An 18,593-nucleotide genomic window follows, 5' to 3' on the forward strand; every position below is an offset into this window, starting at 1 on the left:
TTTTCCTAAATCTGCCTTGGACAAATAGCTTACCCAAGACTAACATACACTTTAATTCTGCATTGCAATCACAGCTATGCCTGTGACTACAATGCACTCCCGTGGCTTCACTATGCTTCTTTGCGCATTCTGGGGTACACATAGCGATCCTTGTATATGACCCCGGTCACTGCCTCACAATATATATATGTATATACATACTCTTGTTATGGGCAACATTTATCATGAAATAAAAAAATGTACCTATAGAGGAGGTTTCCACATCTGTCAGGATGTAGCATATATACATACATAACCCCATTAGCCATTTATAAAATACTAGATGGTGGCCTGATTCTAACGCATTGGGTATTCTAGAATATGTATGTACCGTATATACTCGAGTATAAGCCGACCCCCTAATTTTGCCACAAAAAACTGGGAAAACTTAATGACTCGAGTATAAGCCTAGGGTGGGAAATGCAGCAGCTACCGGTAAATGTCAAAAGTAAAAATAGATACCAATAAAAGTAAAATTAATTTAGACATCAGTAGGTAAAGTGTTTTTGAATATCCATATTGAATCAGGAGCCCCATATAATGCCCCATAAAGTTTATGATGGCCCCATAAGATGCTCCATATTAAAATATGCCCCATATAATCCTGCATAAAGATTAATAATGGCCCCATAAGATGCTCCATAGACACATTTGCCCAATATAATGCTGCACAAACGTTAATTATGGCCCCATAAGATGCTCCATAAAGATATTTGCCCCATATAGTGCTGCACAAACGTTATGGCCCCATAAGATACTCCATACAGACATTTGCCCCATACAATGCTGCACAAACGTTAATTATGGCCCCATAAGATACTCCATACAGACACTTGCCCCATATAGTGCTGCACAAACGTTAATTATGGCCCCATAAGATGCTCCATACAGACACTTGCCCCATATAATGCTGCACAAACGTTGATTATGGCCCCATAAGATGCTCCATACAGATACTTGCCCCATATAGTGCTGCACAAACGTTTATTATGGCCCCATACAGACACTTGCCCCATATAATGCTGCACAACATTGATTATGGCCCCATAAGATGCTCCATACAGACACTTGCCCCATATAATGCTGCACAAACGTTGATTATGGCCCCATAAGATGCTCCATACAGACATTTGCCCCATATAGTGCTGAACAAACGTTATGGCTCCATATGATGCTCCATACAGACACTTGCCCCATTTGCTGTTGCTGTGATAAAAAAAAAAAATCACATACTCACCTCTCCGTCGCTCAGGCCCCCGGCACTTTCAATATTCACCTGCTCCTTGTTCCGGCGCCGCTCCATCTTCAGCATCTTCTGCACTGATGTTCAGGCAGAGGGCGTGCACTAACCACGTCACCGCGCCCTCTGACCTGAGTGTCACTGCAGAAGATGCTGAAGACAGAGTGGCGCGGGAATGGGGAGCAGGTGAATATCGCGCAGCGCTGTGCTCCCCTCCCCGTATACTCACCTGCTCCTGGCGCTGTGCAGTCCCTGCTTCCCCGGCACTGCAGCTTCTTCCTGTACTGAGCGGTCACCGTTACCACTCATTACAGTAATGAATATGCGGCTCCACCCCTATGGGAGGTGGAGCCGCATATTCATTACTATAATGAGCGGTACCATGTGACCATCAAAAAGAAGAAAATATGCGGCACTCACCCTTCTTTTGCTGTGTATTCGTGCTCTTTATTGGATATAACTTATGCAAGTTTATACATCCATGTTAGGACATCAGGTTCACAAGAGGGTGCGGTAGTGGAGAATGGGACGACGGCCGTTTCGCACGGTGTGTGCTTCGACGGGTCCAGGGCAAGAGTCTGTATTCCTCTTGTGCCGTCCATTTCACTTTTTCTTTTATGTTGGAACGGTACCATGTGACCGCTCAGTACAGGAAGAAGCTGCCGGCGCCGTGGAAAAGATGTGCAGGGACCGCGCCAGGAGCAGGTGAGTATAATTAGACAGCCCCTGCTCCCCCTCCCCTGCCGACCCCTGGGTATGACTCGAGTATAAGCCGAGAGGGGGACTTTCAGCCCAACAAAATGGGCTGAAAATCTCGGCTTATACTCGAGTATATACGGTAGTTTATTTATGAAGATTTAAGAATAATGCAATGAATACACAGGATTTTCCGGGTAAAATATATACATTGTCATTAAATTTTATTGCTCATAGAACTTAATACAACTGAACGAAATTATTAAACAGATCATCAAAATATATAAACCATTACATGAATATCTAACTGTATTTAAATAACTCTCCGGCGAAAGAAGTACATCAACACTGTAATATATTTGTTCAACGCAAAATATTTTTGTACACCACATTGACTGACTGAATGTGTTCAGTAAACGTGAGTGAACTATGTGGCACTGTGACTGACTGAACGTGTTCAGTAAACGTGAGTGAACTATGTTCCACTGTGACTGACAGAACTTGTCCAGTAAACGTGAGTGAACTACGTGGCACTGTGACTGACAGAACTTATTCAGTAAACGTGAGTGAACTATGTGCCACTGTGACTGACAGAACTTGTTTAGTAAACGTGACTGAACTGCGTGGCACTGTGACTGACAGAACTTGTTCAGTATACGTGAGTGAACTACGTGGCACTGTGACTGACAGAACTTGTTCAGTATACGTGAGTGAACTACGTGGCACTGTGACTGACAGAACTTGTCCAGTAAATGTGACTGAACTACATCACACTGTGACTGACAGAACTTGTCCAGTAAATGTGACTGAACTACATCACACTGTGACTGACAGAACTTGTTCAGTAAATGTGAGTGAACTACATCACACTGTGACTGACAGAACTTGTTCAGTAAATGTGACTGAACTGCATCACACTGTGACTGACAGAACTTGTTCAATAAACGTGAGTGAACTATGTGGCACTGTGACTGACAGAACTTGTTCAGTAAATGTGACTGAACTGCGTGGCACTGTGACTGACAGAACTTGTCCAGTAAATGTGACTGAACTACATCACACTGACTGACAGAACTTGTCCAGTAAATGTGACTGAACTACATCACACTGTGACTGACAGAACTTGTTCAGTAAACGTGAGTGAACTATGTGGCACTGTGACTGACAGAATTTGTTCAGTAAATGTGACTGAACTACATCACACTGTGACTGACAGAACTTGTCCAGTAAATGTGACTGAACTACATCACACTGTGACTGACAGAACTTGTTCAGTAAACGTGAGTGAACTATGTGGCACTGTGACTGACAGAACTTGTCCAGTAAACGTGACTGAACTACATCACACTGTGACTGACAGAACTTGTTCAGTAAATGTGAGTGAACTATGTGGCGACCAATCAGCGACGTGGGATTTCCGTTACAGACAGACAGAATTAGACGATTATATAGTAGATTCTGACAATATGTACGGGAGCTACTCTCTCCAATGTTTTTTTCCCACTGTAATGGTGTCCTGCTAATGGGACCCCAACAATCAGCTGTAAACTGTGGGGGATTCTGGAAGCACATGTATGTATCGCCACCACAGGGGATAAAGAGCTTTACACTGTTGAAATTGAAATCAATGGGTTGCCGAGAGAGAGGGACATACTTTATAGTTTCTTTTCTAAACAAGACACCCCTTTAGGATAAAGACAATGAGGTTAGCTTCATGTAGCCATTAGGGTAAAGATAGTTTGGATATTTATTAATTCAAAAGAGAGTGATCTTTACTGTCACATGACCATGACCATGACAACTCTTTGTGTACAGTGTTAGGTCAGACACTACATATTGATCGCTGTCTATTTACTAACTGAAGTCATATAAAACTTATTGTACTTGCAGAATTGAAGCGCCTGCTACAGCTCAGCCATGACAACAAATTCCCAGGTAAATATACTATGCATAGCAGTGAAAAACATAACACTATGTCATTCTCTGTATTTGTATCCAGTTTTCTAACATATATTGCAAGCATGTTAAGAGTCATTTTTTGCTTTGGTATACATAAACCCCTATATACATTTATTATAGCTTTTAGATCATTTTTTATTGTGAAGTTTTTAGGTTGTTAAAAGGATTCTTCAGCCCGGCACAATAATTTTAAAAACAGTTTTGAATGTTCCAAAGAAGCTGTACACACCTTGACGATTCTTTTTTGGTCCCATTTCGCTGCTTCCGGGGTCTCCTGCAGAGGTAGCCTGCTATAGCCAGTGATTGCTTGCAGTAGTCACATGTCTGTCTTGGTAACTTCATCACTAGAACTAGAAGTTGAGACCAGTGGGGAATTTGGGAAGTTTTGGAACCAGAGGAAGCAATGTATAATATAAGTATGGTTTCTTTTGTTATTTTAGATCCTTTTGAACTTCTTTTTTTTTTTTTTTTTTTTTTTTGATTGCTTACACAAAATTGTTACCTTTTATCCTTTATTCTTCCAGTCCATCAACAGAGTAAAGGCTGCCCCAACAAGGACAGCAGAAGATGAGTTTATGTTCTCTATAGGGAATTGCTGTCTTCCTTGTTTATTTCCACAGAAATCTAATGTATTGGGCATTTATGTTTCAACTATCCAATCCATATCTTTCTGACATCATCTGTCAAGGTAGTCAGGAGGCTCCTGTACAAATCAGATGGTAGTTTGGTGCTGCCGAAATTGGCAATTTTTACAGACATTCGTGTATTGTGTATGGGCTTTTAGAACCAATAATTAGAGTCCTTTTCTTATTTTTCACACCATAATAATGTCAAGGATTACAATAAAATTGAAAGTGCTCTTGCTGTGTACAGAAGAGTAGAATCATAAGGCCAATGAAACTCCAGTCTAATGGTGATCTGAACCCTAACGGTGGTTTTAAATTCTTCTTTTATAGTTGTTCCAGTGACATCTGGCCTGGCTGTAGAGATCCGAGAAAAGGGACAAGTTCGCTTTTGGATGCAAGCCGAGAAACTCTCTGGTAGTGCTAAAGCCAACTATGTGTTTAATGATAAGGAAATTAAACATGGTGAGGTAAGCTAAGTCAGAAGATGTCATAGCATTGTCTGAGCTGAAAAGTAAGGAATGCCAGCTAGTATCATTTTTTATGTTGACTTTTTTCTGAAAGGAAAAAAAAAAGAATTCAATACTAGCAAGAGCATATAATACACTGTGTGCACAATTATTAGACAATTTGTATTTTTGATGACTAATTTGACTACTGAACAACTACAGTGCTGTTGGTCAATCCAAAAGGTTAAAGGGGATGTCTGACCGGCCCTAGGTTATATGCATGCTGTCATTCTATGTGACTACAGACTTGTGAATCTTCACATCGTGCACATTGCACGCTGTCAGGATTCTCCAGCACAGGGAGTGGGCGATGTCCATACTTACTTCCACATTCAGTCTAGTCCAGTCTAGCCTCACTCAATACACTTTCATTGAGCGAGGTTGCGCATGTTTAGTCGACATGTGACCATATGCTACCAAATCGCATACTTGCGGCCACGCACCTGCTGTTCCCTGCACCGGGGAATCCTCACAGCTTGCAGTATACGCAATGTGAGGAATTGCAGGTCTGCAGTCATAGAGAAAGTGACACCATGGGTATGTTTATCCTTCAATATCCTATGGCACATCTCTTTAGAATTAGCATGATCCATGATGACTAGGTTCACTCCCTTGTCCGATGCCTTGAATATCAAACTGTCATTCTCCGATAATGCTTCCAATGCATTTCTTTCCATTGGAAGCAAATTAGAATGCCTCCTCTTTGTCTGTGTCTCTAGTTTCTTGATCTCAATCATGACAAGTCTAGTGAAAATGTCTATACTGGTGTTTTCAGAACTTGGGGGCATTTTTATACTCTTTCGCTTCAAATCTCTAAAAGGGTCATCACCCAACGGTCTGAAGCCTTCATCCATCAGCCAATTCATCCTCATCTATCCCCAAAGACACAACAATTTTGCTTTGTCATTAGTGTTAAAAAGCCTCTTCCTTTTCAATTTCCTTGAATCCAAGTTTGGAGACACAGGGAGTCAGTGTGTGATCTCGTCCGCTGGCCACAAGACTGCATGGACAAGGGCTCATCCCAACGCCCGGTCTCCTTTTTCCATGGACATAATACTACTCAGACAACACAGAATGAGGGTAAACCAGTGTGGTTATACTTTATTAAACCACCAAACAGACAATAACATATAGAACGGTCCCAGCAAAATACATATACCGTATATACTCAAGTATAAGCCGACCCGAGTATAACCCAATCCCCCTAATTTTGCCACAAAAAACTGGGAAAACGTAATGACTTGAGTATAAGCCTAGGGTGGGAAATGCAGCAGCTACCGGTAAATGTCAAAAGTAAAAATAGTTACCAATAACAGTAAAATTAATTGAGACATCAGTAGGTTAATTGTTTTTGAATATCCATATTGAATCAGGAGCCCCATATAATGCTCCATAAAGTTTATGATGGCCCCATAAGATGCTCCATATTAAAATATGCCCCATATAATCCTGCATAAAGGTTAATAATGGCCCCATAAGATGCTCCATAGACACATTTGCCCAATATAATGCTGCACAAATGTTGATTATGGCCCCATAAGATGCTCCATAAAGTATTTGCCCCATATATTGCTACACAAACCTTGATTATGGCCCCATCAGTACAGGAAGAAGCTGGGGCGCCGGGGAACCAGGGACCTGCAGGGACCGCGCCAGGAGCAGGTGAGTATAATTAGACAGCCCCCGCTCCCCCTCTCCTGCGGACCCCTGGGTATGACTCGAGTATAAGCCGAGAGGGGGACTTTCAACCCCCAAAAATGGGCTGAAAATCTCGGCTTATACTCAAGTATATATGGTATGTATATTTTTTACTAGTGAACTAAAGGCTATATTTTAATTGATGGCTATATAAGTAGAAAATTAGCAGTGATTTTTTTGTAGAATTAGCTTGTACTGTAGTACCCAATTGTGCTAGGAAAACAAGCTGCCTAATAATTCTGCACATCTTGATAACGTGTGTTGTGTCTTTAGGCCTCAGCGACCTCATTACCCAAATACACATAATCTGATCTGCTTCATCCAAAAACATTCATGTTTACACAGCTCGGAGTTGGAAAATCTGCATAAAAATGATGATATGGTCAAAATACTCACTTGTCTAATAATTGTGCTCACAGTGAAGAGATAGGGATTCTGCTTTCTCCTAACTTTAATGTTAAATATTAGTGATGTATCTGGCTCTTACCTTAGCATATGGATATATGTCTACAGGAATGTTTTACAGCAGCATAACATTAAGTCCTATGTTCTTTTCAAAGAAATATAAGATGAATTTGGATAGTAAGACTGGAATTGTGGAGATGACTATGGAGAAACTTGAGGATGAGGATGAAGGGACCTTTACCTTCCAGATACAGGATGGAAAGGCAACAAACCAATCTAGCCTGGTGCTTATTGGCGAAGGTAAGCTTGGTGCATGACTGTAATATGCTCTAGTCCTATCCTGATGAAGGTGTGTGATTAGGATATATATTTGATGTGTGATTCCAAAATAATGGTCAGCACTTAATTTCCACTATAAAAATGCAGGTGACAGCAGCTCTGTATATGCTCAATGTCAACCGGGAGTGGGGTTCAATTTTTTAACAGGTTCCCTGTTTGTGTTAGGAAATTGCACCCATTAAAAGCCCACCTATTTTATTAGCCACTCCCATTTTCATGCATACTTTTCTCAACCACAAATGCAAGGGCAGCTTAAAGGGAAGGTACCGTGTTTGTAGATCATTAATAAATCAATGTAATGTAGCATAACATGCTGTTATAACCAAGTTTTGATTGCATTTGAAACAGGAGATAACAGACAGATGCAGACCCTATCTATTGTAATAGAACTGTCACTGCTGTGAACTGGGCATGCCTCTGTGGGCTGCACAATTCACAGTAGTGGAAGTGTTCTGCTGCCATATTCACGGAGCCCTCGGCTGTCAGCTGTGCTCGATTTTCGTCTCCTGTCATTAGGATCCGCTAACATACCATATATACTCGAGTATAAGCCGACCCCCCTAATTTTGCCACAAAAAAGCTAGGAAAACTTAATGACTCGAGTATGAGCCTAGGGTGGGAAATGCAGCAGCTACTGATAAATTTCAAAAATAAAAATAGATTCCAATAAAAGTAAAATTAATTGAGACATCAGTAGGTTAAGTGTTTTTAAATATCCATGTTGAATCAGGAGCCCCATAAGATGCTCCATACAAAATACGCCCCATATAATGCTGCACAAAGGTTAATGATGGCCCATAAAATGCTCCATATTAAAATATGCCCCATATAATGCTCCATAAAGTTTATGATGGCCCCATAAGATGCTCCATATTAAAATATGCCCCATATAATGCTGCACAAAGGTTAATGATGGCCCCTTAAGATGCTCCATATTAAATTTGCCCCATATAATGCTGCACAAAGGTTAATGATGGCCCATAAAATGCTCCATATTAAAATATGCACCATATAATGCTGCACAAAGGTTAATGATGCCCCATAAGATGCTCCATACAAAAATATGCCCCATTTAATGCCACACAAAGGTTAATGATGGCCCCATAAGATGCTCAATAATAAAATATGCCCCATATAATGCTGCTGCTGCGATAAAAAAAAAAAAACTAACCTCTCATCGCTGCCCACTGCTCCTCAGCATCGCCGGCTCTCTGCAATGACTGCTCAGGCAGAGGGTGTGCACTAACCACGTCATCGTGCCCTCTGGCCTGAATGTCACAGCTAGAGGACCCGGAAGGCACAGCGTGGCGGTGGAACGGGGACAGGCGAATATCGCATGGATCACCTTCCCCCAGTCCTACTCACCCTCCTGGCGCTGCATATCAGTCCCTGCATCTCAAGCGCTGGCATCTCTCTTCCTGTCTTCCTTCCTGTGCAAAGCAGTCAGTGATACCACTCATTAAAGCAATGAATATGCGCTCCACGCCTATGAGAGTGGAGATGCATGCATATTCATTACTATGATGAGCGGTACCACGTGACCACTCTGCATAGGAAGGAAGAGAGATCCCGGCGCCTGAGATGCAGGGACTGATATGCAGTGATGACACCAGGAGGGTGAGTATGATGTCTTCTGCTCCCCCACCCCTCCTCGTGTGACTCGTGTATAAGCCGAGAGGGGCATTTTCAGCACAAAAAATGTGCTGAAAATCTTGGCTTATACACGAGTATATACGGTAAGCAGCACTGCTTACAGCAGAACAGATCATAGATTGACAGGGGTAAAATGCAGGAGAAAAGCTCATCAGAGACTGCAAAGACATCAAGGAGGAACAGTGTATGATCAGCATTATCCCAGCAGGAGCTGTCAGCAAGAGCTGTGACTCATCCTTCAGTAAAGATAAGGAGCAGTGGGTCTGCAGTGAACTTGTGGAGGGGGGTGAGATACATGTAGTCTGGGTGAGAGAGACATCTGAAGACTTATGAGAGAGAGAGAGACAGTAACTACTGGTGATAGCAGATCACACGGCAGTCACCCACAAAATGGCGCTGCCCAGTGATGCTACTCTTCATTCTGTCCCAGGGATACTAGAACACCCAAAAGGGGAGGGAAATGGTGATGTCAGCAGTTACTTCCCCAATTTTCCAGCTAACAGTAAAGCTGGTAATTCTTACTATAGCTGCTTGAGGTCTAAAACGGAAAATGCTCTCCCTAGTGGTAATTATATATATTTGTACAAAAATATATATTTTTATATAGAAATGTTTGCAAACAGTGCCAATGAGTCGCCCACCAGGGCCGTGGGGTACCCGGTACCAGGTCCGGTGTTCACAGGGGGATGTCACGGTGGCGACCCGGTCCGTGGCCCTGGGCGCCCATGTAAAAGGGATAATTGAATAAAGTTTATGTTCGTGACGCCACCTGTGGTATTCGGTCAGTGGGGACCGATGCTGCTTTAAGGGGTCCTCTGGGGTGATGATATGGCAGCTAGATGGTATAACTTCCCACAGGTGAAGTATACCTGGTGTGTAGATGGAAGATGGTGAATGACGCAGTAAAGAACGAGGACACAGGGGTGCAGTCTCTTTACCTGGTTCACTGAAGTCTTCAGGCAGCCACAGTCCAGGGTACCAGATCACAGGGCAGGCAGAGTCCGGCCAGCTTGGAAGCGAATCCAGAGTCCCCTTTACCAGGTAGAGTTAAAAGTCTTCCTCTAGCGTGGTGGTGTTGTAGTCCCTTACTGCCTATGGCTTCAGATAAGGTCCTCACAGTTCTTCTTTGTCCGCCATATAGGATAGAACAATACCTGTATGACAGGTAACTTGAGCCTTTTTACATGGACTCTATCATGCCCGGGGCTCTATGTGTTACTGTGTCTTCAGGTGTGTGTGGCGGACAGGTAACTTGCAGTTCAGCTGTCTTGCCGGTCTCTGCTGTAAGTCGTAGAGTCCCTTACAACCTCGGTGGTCCGGCTACCGGTTATCTGCGCTTCAGAGAGAGGCAGCTCATTCGCAGCTGGTCTCCCCTGATATCCCTCTCGTGTGATTTGCTCTCCTGCACACTTTCCACAAGCTGTCCTTTCCTTCTTAATTCTCTTTCTTTAGGAGCTGTAGCAACTCTGGCTACACGGCTCCTTATACGTTCGTCCTGCCTCAGACTGCTCCAGTCTGCTCTCTGGCACTATCTGACTCCCTTTCCCTCCAAACCACAATATATAGGGGAGTCACCTAGGAATAGGATCAAAAGCTCCCCCTTGTGGCCTGGAGTGTGAACATGCTGTGTGCATTGTGATTACCTGATAAAGAGATATCCTTCATCGCTTCCAAGCATAACATCACTCTCCCAGTGAGGAAAGCGATGTGACAGTGACGACCAAGACCCTGGGGCGCCACACAAACATTGCATTAATACATTTTAATTATTATTTTAAGCTTAATTTCACAAAAAAACAGACTACAATAAATCTGGTGGCACCTTCCCTTTAAAGTAAAAGTGCTTTACCCTTCTTACTTTACCTATAGCTTCATTTATTGTCTCATTGCCTCCTGTCAAGTACACTTTTTTCCAGTCACACTGTCGTTCACTTATTAGTATGGTGTACAGTATTAAATGTGTTTTTTTACACATTTTTAAAGGAGCTCTTTATATATTATATAGTATATAGTGTAAGTGTACAGGTAATAATGTGATCACTGGTGACATCTCTGGTTGAAGTAATTCATCCTCGCTTTTCTTTTTCATCTGGTGCAGACCGCTATCACTTCTTTCAATCAGAACTTGTCTATGCAGAAAGTAACACACAAACATCTACAGCTGATGGTTTCTAGAGCACATTCCTCACTGTTTCAATGATTTCTACACTGCACCATATGATGAAAAATAGCAAAATAGTGCACAGTAACATGACTTCCCTTTTTCCCCTTATTGAAAGAGTATCCTCTAAAATAAAATATATTACATCAGTAATAATATCCCGTAATTGGCCCCTATAGTAATTATGTCCCTGACTTGTTACCGTAAACTAATAATCTATGTTCCTCATTCTGGCCCCCAAGATGGAGGGCATTATTGGTACATAATGCCCTCCATCCTGGACCCCTTCCTGTATTGTCCCTCATACTGGTCCTCTTTATTTAATAATGTCCCCCATCCTGACCCATTTATATAATAATTTCCCCTATCCTCCCTATGTCCTCTGTTGTGGCCATGTCCTGTAATAATGTTCTCCATCACTGGCCCCTTCCTGTAACAATGTCCCCATTTTGGACCATTCCTGTAATGTCCCTCATCCTGGGCGTCTTTATATAATAATTTCACCCATCCTGGTCTCCTTATGTCCCCTATCCTGGTACACATGTCCCCATCCTGGTCCCCATATGTCTTCCATCCTTGTCCCCATATATTCTGCATCCTGGTACCCATATGTTCCCCATTCTGGTCTCCATATGGCTCCCATCCTGGTCCCCATGTGTCTCCCATATTGCCGTTTTTCTGTAACAAAATAAAAAAAAGTCTTGCTACCTGTCTGCAGTCCTCTGGCATCCTCTACCTGATACATATGCGGCGTAGACGGCACGGTGCATGGCACTGACATCATACGCCAGCGATATGTGCACCAACATTTGATATACAGTGAAGGAAATATTTATTTGACTCCTTGCTAATTTTGTAAGTTTGCCCACTGGCAAAGACTTGAACAGTCAGGTCTATGATCTTGTCCCTGACATCCTTAGAAAGCTCTTTGGTCTTGCCTATGTTGTAGAGGTTAAAGTCCGACTGAATTAGTCTGTGGACAGGAGTCTTTTATAAAGGCGATTATGTCTTTAATGCAGGTAACGTGTTGTTTAGAAGCTTCTAACTGGTCTATAGAAGCCAAAACTCTTAATGGTTGGTAGGGGATCAAATACTTATCAAATCATATCAAATGCAAATAAAGTTATATAAGTTATACAATGTGATTTTCTGGATTTTATTTTTGATATTCTTTCTCTAAATGTTTAAATTAATCTACCCATAAAATTATAGACTGTTCATGTCTTTGTCAATGGGCAAACTTAAAAGATAAGCAAGGGATCAAATAATTATTTTCTTCACTGTACATATATGTATATACTAGATGGTGGCCCGATTCTAACGCATCGGGTATTCTAGAATATGTATGTCCACGTAGTATATTGTCCAGCCACGTAGTATATTGCCCAGTTACGTAGTATATTGCCCAGTTACATTGTATATTGCCCAGTGACGTAGTATATTGCCCAGTTACATTGTATATTGCCCAATGACGTAGTATACAGCACAGAGCCACATAGTATATTGCCCAGTGACATAGTATATTGCCCAGTGACGTAGTATACAGCACAGAGCCACATAGTATATTGCCCAGTGACATAGTATATTGCCCAGTGACGTAGTATACAGCACAGAGCCACGTAGTATATTGCACAGCCCATGTAGTATATTGCCCAGCTACGTAGTATATTGCCCAGCCACGTATGACACAGGTTAAAAAAATAAAAAATAAACATATACTCACCTTCCGCAGGCGCGTTGTAGCTCTGTCACCTGTGTGGGGTGCAGGCGGCAGCTTCCGGTCTCAGGGTGTGATGACGTCGCGGTCACGTGACCGTGACGTCACGGCAGGTCCTTTCCGCGCAGGTGTGCAGGACTTGTGATGATGTCGCGGTCACATGACCGTGATGTCATGGCAGGTCCTTCTGCCACACCATCCTTGCCACCGGAACGTGCCGCTTGCATCGCGAGGAGCGGGAAAGGCGGCGTAGGTGAGTATATAATCATTTTTTATATTATTTTTAACATTAGATGTTTTTACTATTGACGCTGCATAGGCTGCGTCAATAGTAAAAAACTTGGTCACACAGAGTTAATAGCAGCGGTAACGGAGTGCGTTACCCGCGGCATAACGCGGTCCGTTACTGCCGGCATTAACCCTGTGTGAGCGGTGACCGGAGGGGTGTATGCGGGCGCCGGGCAGTGAGTGCGGGGAGTAAGGAGTGGCCATTTTCTTCCGGACTGTGCGCATCACTGATTGGTCGTGGCAATGGTCGTGAGCGTTTTGTCACGACCAATCAGCGACTTGGATTCCATGACAGACGGAGGACGCGACCAATTAATATCCGTGACAGACAGAAGGACAGACAGAAAGATGGAAGTGACCCTTAGACAATTATATAGTAGATATATATATATATATATATATATATATATATATATATATATATATATATATATATACAGTATATATGTATTCCATGCGTTGTAATCGGAGGTGTATATAGAATATGCTCACTGTGAGTTCCCCAATAAACAGCCTAGTAGTGGAAGGAGCAGCGGCCTCGTTCATCACTTGTCAGTCAAAGATCAGCAAGGGATCAAATAACTATTTTCTTCACTGTACATAATATGTATATATATATATATATATACACAGTATATATATATATATATATATATATATATATATATATATATATATATATATATATACATACAGTTGTATGAAAAAGTTTGGGCACCCCTATTAATCTTAAGCTTAGTGCTTTACAAAAATTGTTTTTTTTTGCAACAGCTATTTCAGTTTCATATATCTAATAACTGTTGGACACAGTAATGTTTCTGCCTTGAAATGAGCTTTATTGTACTAACAGAAAATGTGCAATCTGCATTCAAACAAAATTTGACAGGTGCATAAGTATGGGCACCTCACCAGAAAAGTGACATTAATATTTAGTAGATCCTCCTTTTGCAAAAATAACAGCCTCTAGTCGCTTCCTGTAGCTTTTAATGAGTTCCTGGATCCTGGATGAAGGTATTTTTGACCATTCCTCTTTACAAAACAATTCCTGTTCAGTTAAGTTTGATGGTCGCCGAGCATGGACAGCCCTCTTCAAATGATCCCACAGATGTTCAATAATATTCAGGTCTGGGGACTGGGATGGCCATTCCAGAACAGTGTAATTGTTCCTCTGCATGAATACCTGAGTAGATTTGGAGCGGTGTTTTGGATCATTGTCTTGCTGAAAAATCCATCCCCTGCGTAACTTCAACTTTGTCACTGATTCATGAACATAATTGTCAAGAATCTGCTGATACTAAGAGGAATCCATGCGTCCCTCAACTTTAACAAGATTCCCGGTGCCGGCATTGGCCACACAGCCCCAAAGCATGATGGAACCTCCACCAAATTTTGTGGGTAGCAAGTGTTTTTCTTGGAATGCTGTGTTTTTTTGCCGCCATGCATAACGCCTTTTTGTATGACCAAACAACTCAATCTTGGTTTCATCAGTCCACAGGACCTTCTTCCAAAAAGAAATTGGCTTCTCCAAATGTGCTTTTGCATATCTCAGCTGACTCTGTTTGTGGCATGCTTGCAGAAACGGCTTCTTTCGCATCACTCTCCCATACAGCTTCTCCTTGTGCAAAGTGCATTGTATAGTTGACCGATGCACAGTGACACCATCTGCAGCAAGTTGATGCTGCAGATCTCTGGAGGTGGTCTGAGGATTGTCCTTGACTGATCTCACCATTCTTCTTTTCTGCCTTTCTGATGTTTTTCTTGGCCTGCCACTTCTGGCCTTAACAAGAACTGTACCTGTGTTCTCCCATTTCCTTACTATGTTCCTCACAGTGGAAATTGTCAGGTTAAATCTTTTAGACAACTTTTTGTATCCTTCCCCTGAACAACTATGTTGAATAATCCTTGTTTTCAGATCATTTGACAGTTGTTTTGAGGAGCCCATGATGCCACTCTTCAGAGGAGATTCAAACAGGAGAACAACTTGCAAGTGGCCACTTTAAGTAGCTTTTCTCATGATTGCATACACCTGGCTATGAAGTTCAAAGCTCAATGAGGTTACAAAACCAAAAAAAGTGCTTTAGTAAGTCAGTAAAAAGTAGGTAGGAGTATTTAACCCCTTAACGACCGCCGATACGCCTTTTAACGGCGGCCGCTAAGGGTACTTAATCCACAGCGCCGTTAATTAACGGCGCTGTGGAAAAAGTGAATAGCGCCCCCCAGAGTCGGATTTTCTCTGGGGTCTCGGTTGCCGAGGGTAGCCGAGACCCCAGAGAACATGATTCGGGGGGTTTTTACCGACCCCCGAGTTGCGATCGCCGGTAATTAACCGTTTACCGGCGGTCGCAACAAAAAAAAAAAAAAACGCGATTTGCTGTTTAATTTCTCTGTCCTCTGATGTGATCGCACATCGGAGGACAGAGAAATGTGGTCCCCGATGGCCCCCAATAGCCCCCCAATACTTACCTACCTCCCCCGGTGCTCCTCGTGTCTCCCCATGGGCGCCGCCATCTTTTTTCCGGGAAAAAATGGCGGGCGCACGCGCAGTGCGCCCGCCGCCCGGCACCCGGATGTTCTTTGGGGTCTCGGCTGCCGGGGGTAGCCGAGACCCCAAAGAACATGATCGGGGTCGGTTTGCACCGACCCCTGCTTTGCGATCGCCGGTAATTAACAGTTTACCGGCGACCGCAAAAAAAAAAAAAAAGCGATCAGTTATTTCTCTGTCCTCTGATGTGATCGCACATCAGAGGACAGAGAAATAGGGGGATTCGGGGACCCTATCATACTCACCCGGGGTCCCTGGGTCCTCTTCTGTCTTCTCCTGCCAGCCGGCTTTTTCATCATGGCGGGCGCATGCGCAGTGCGCCCGCCATCTGCTGCCATCTGCCGGCCGGCAGGAGAAGACAAGTTGGGGCTAACATTAGGGTTAGGGTTAGGGTTAGGGTTAGAGTTAGGGTTAGAGTTAGGGTTAGGGTTAGAGTTAGGGTTAGGGTTAGGGTTAGAGTTAGGGTTAGGGTTAGAGTTAGGGTTAGAGTTAGGGTTAGAGTTAGGGTTAGGGTTAGGGTTAGGGTTAGGGTTAGAGTTAGGGTTAGGGTTAGAGTTAGGGTTAGAGTTAGGGTTAGGGTTGGGGCTAAATTTAGGGTTAGGGTTAGGGCTAGGGTTAGAGTTAGGCTACTTTCACACTAGCGTTTTTTGGCTTCCGTCGCAATGCGTCGTTGGAGAAAAAACGCATCCTGCAAAAGTGCTTGCAGGATGCGTTTTTTCTCCATTGGCTTGCATTAGCGACGCATTGCGACGGATTGCCACATGTCGCATCCGTCGTGCGACGGATGCGTCGTGCTTCGGCGGACCGTCGACACAAAAAAAACTACATGTAACTTTTTTGTGCGACGTGTCCGCCATTTCCGACCGCGCATGCGTGGCCGGAACTCCGCCCCCGCCTCCCCGCACCTCACAATGGGGCAGCGGATGCGTTGAAAAAACAGCATCCGCTGCACCCGTTGTGCGGCGCTTACAACGCTAGCGTCGGTACGTCGGCCCGACACACTGCGATGGGCCGAATACGACGCTAGTGTGAAAGTAGCCTTAGGCTTCTTTCACACTTGCGTCGGTACGGGGCGGTCGCAATGCGTCGGCCCGATGTACCGACGCACGTTGTGAAAATTGTGCACAACGTGGGCAGCGGATGCAGTTTTTCAACGCATCCGCTGCCCAGTCTATGTCCTGGGGAGGAGGGGGCAGAGTTACGGCCACGCATCCGCGGAAATGGTGGACGCGACGTACAAAAAAAAGGTTACATTGAACTTTTTTTGTGACGACGGAGGCTAAAGTTATGGTTAGGGTTGGGGCTAAAGTTAGGGTTGGGGCTAAAGTTAGGGTTAGAGTTGGGATTAGGGTTAGCGTTTGGATTAGGGTTGGGATTAGTGTTACGTTTGGGATTAGGGTTGGGATTAGGGTTAGGGTTGGGATTAGGGTTAGGGGTGTGTTGGATTTAGGGTTTTGATTAGGGTTATGGTTAGGGTTGAGATTAGGGCTGTTTTGGGGTTAGGGTTGTGATTATCGTTAGGGTTGTGATTAGGATTATGGATTGGGTTGAGATTAGGGTTAGGGCTGTGTTGGGGTTAGGGTTGGAGTTAGAATTGGGGGGTTTCCACTGTTTAGGTACATCAGGGGGTCTCCAAACACGACAGCCAATTTTGCGCTAAAAAAGTCAAATGGTACTCCCTCCCTTCTGAGCTCTGCCGTGCGCCCAAACAGTGGTTTACCCCCACATATGGGGCATCAGCGTACTCGGGATAAATTGGACAACAACTTTTGGGGTCCAATTTCTCCTGTTACCCTTGTGAAAATAAAAACTTGGGGGCTAAAAATCTTTTTTGTTGGAAAAAAATATATTTTTTTATTTTCACTACTCTGCATTATAAATTTCTGTGAAGCACTTGAGCTTTCAAAGTTCTCACCACATATCTAGATAAGTTCCTTAGGGGGTCTAGTTTCCAAAATTTGGTCACTTGTGGGGGTTTCTACTGTTTAGGTACATTAGGGGTCTGCAAACGCAACATAACGCCCGCAGACAATTCTATCAAAGTCTGCATTCCAAAATGGCGCTCCTTCCCTTCCGAGCTCTGCCGTGCGCCCAAACAGTGGTTTACCCCCACATATGGGGTACCAGCATACTCAGGACAAATTGGACAACAACTTTTGGGGTCCAATTTCTCTTGTTACCCTTGTGAAAATAAAAATTTGGGGGCTAAAAAAATCTTTTTTGTGGGAAAAAAAATATTTTTTATTTTCACTACTCTGCATTATAAACTTCTGTGAAGCACTTGGGCATTCAAAGTTCTCACCACATATCTAGATAAGTTCCTTGGGGGGTCTATTTTCCAAAATGGGGTCACTTGTTGGGGGTTTCTACTGTTTAGGTACATTAGGGGTCTGCAAACGCAACATAACGCCCGCAGACAATTCTATCAAAGTCTGCATTCCAAAATGGCGCTCCTTCCCTTCCGAGCTCTGCCGTGCGCCCAAACAGTGGTTTACCCCCACATATGGGGTACCAGCATACTCAGGACAAATTGGACAACAACTTTTGGGGTCCAATTTCTCTTGTTACCCTTGTGAAAATAAAAATTTGGGGGCTAAAAAAATCTTTTTTGTGGGAAAAAAAATATTTTTTATTTTCACTACTCTACATTATAAACTTCTGTGAAGCACTTGGGCATTCAAAGTTCTCACCACATATCTAGATAAGTTCCTTGGGGGGTCTATT

The 18,593-nt window shown here is 43.3% G+C and overlaps 1 protein-coding gene across 2 annotated transcripts in view; it reads left to right on the plus strand.

Annotated features, from left to right (window-relative positions):
- Nucleotides 1-18,593, plus strand: part of MYOM1 (myomesin 1) — a 181,635-nt gene that overhangs the window by 105,984 nt on the left and 57,058 nt on the right. For both annotated transcript variants that reach the window (XM_077270304.1, XM_077270305.1), the window contains exons 24-26: nt 3,866-3,910; nt 4,891-5,027; nt 7,325-7,469. In XM_077270304.1, the coding sequence (XP_077126419.1) occupies nt 3,866-3,910; nt 4,891-5,027; nt 7,325-7,469 (327 nt within the window). The remainder of the gene's footprint in view (nt 1-3,865; nt 3,911-4,890; nt 5,028-7,324; nt 7,470-18,593) is intronic.

Source organism: Ranitomeya variabilis, chromosome 6 (assembly GCF_051348905.1).
Source record: "Ranitomeya variabilis isolate aRanVar5 chromosome 6, aRanVar5.hap1, whole genome shotgun sequence".
Taxonomy (NCBI): domain Eukaryota; kingdom Metazoa; phylum Chordata; class Amphibia; order Anura; family Dendrobatidae; genus Ranitomeya; species Ranitomeya variabilis.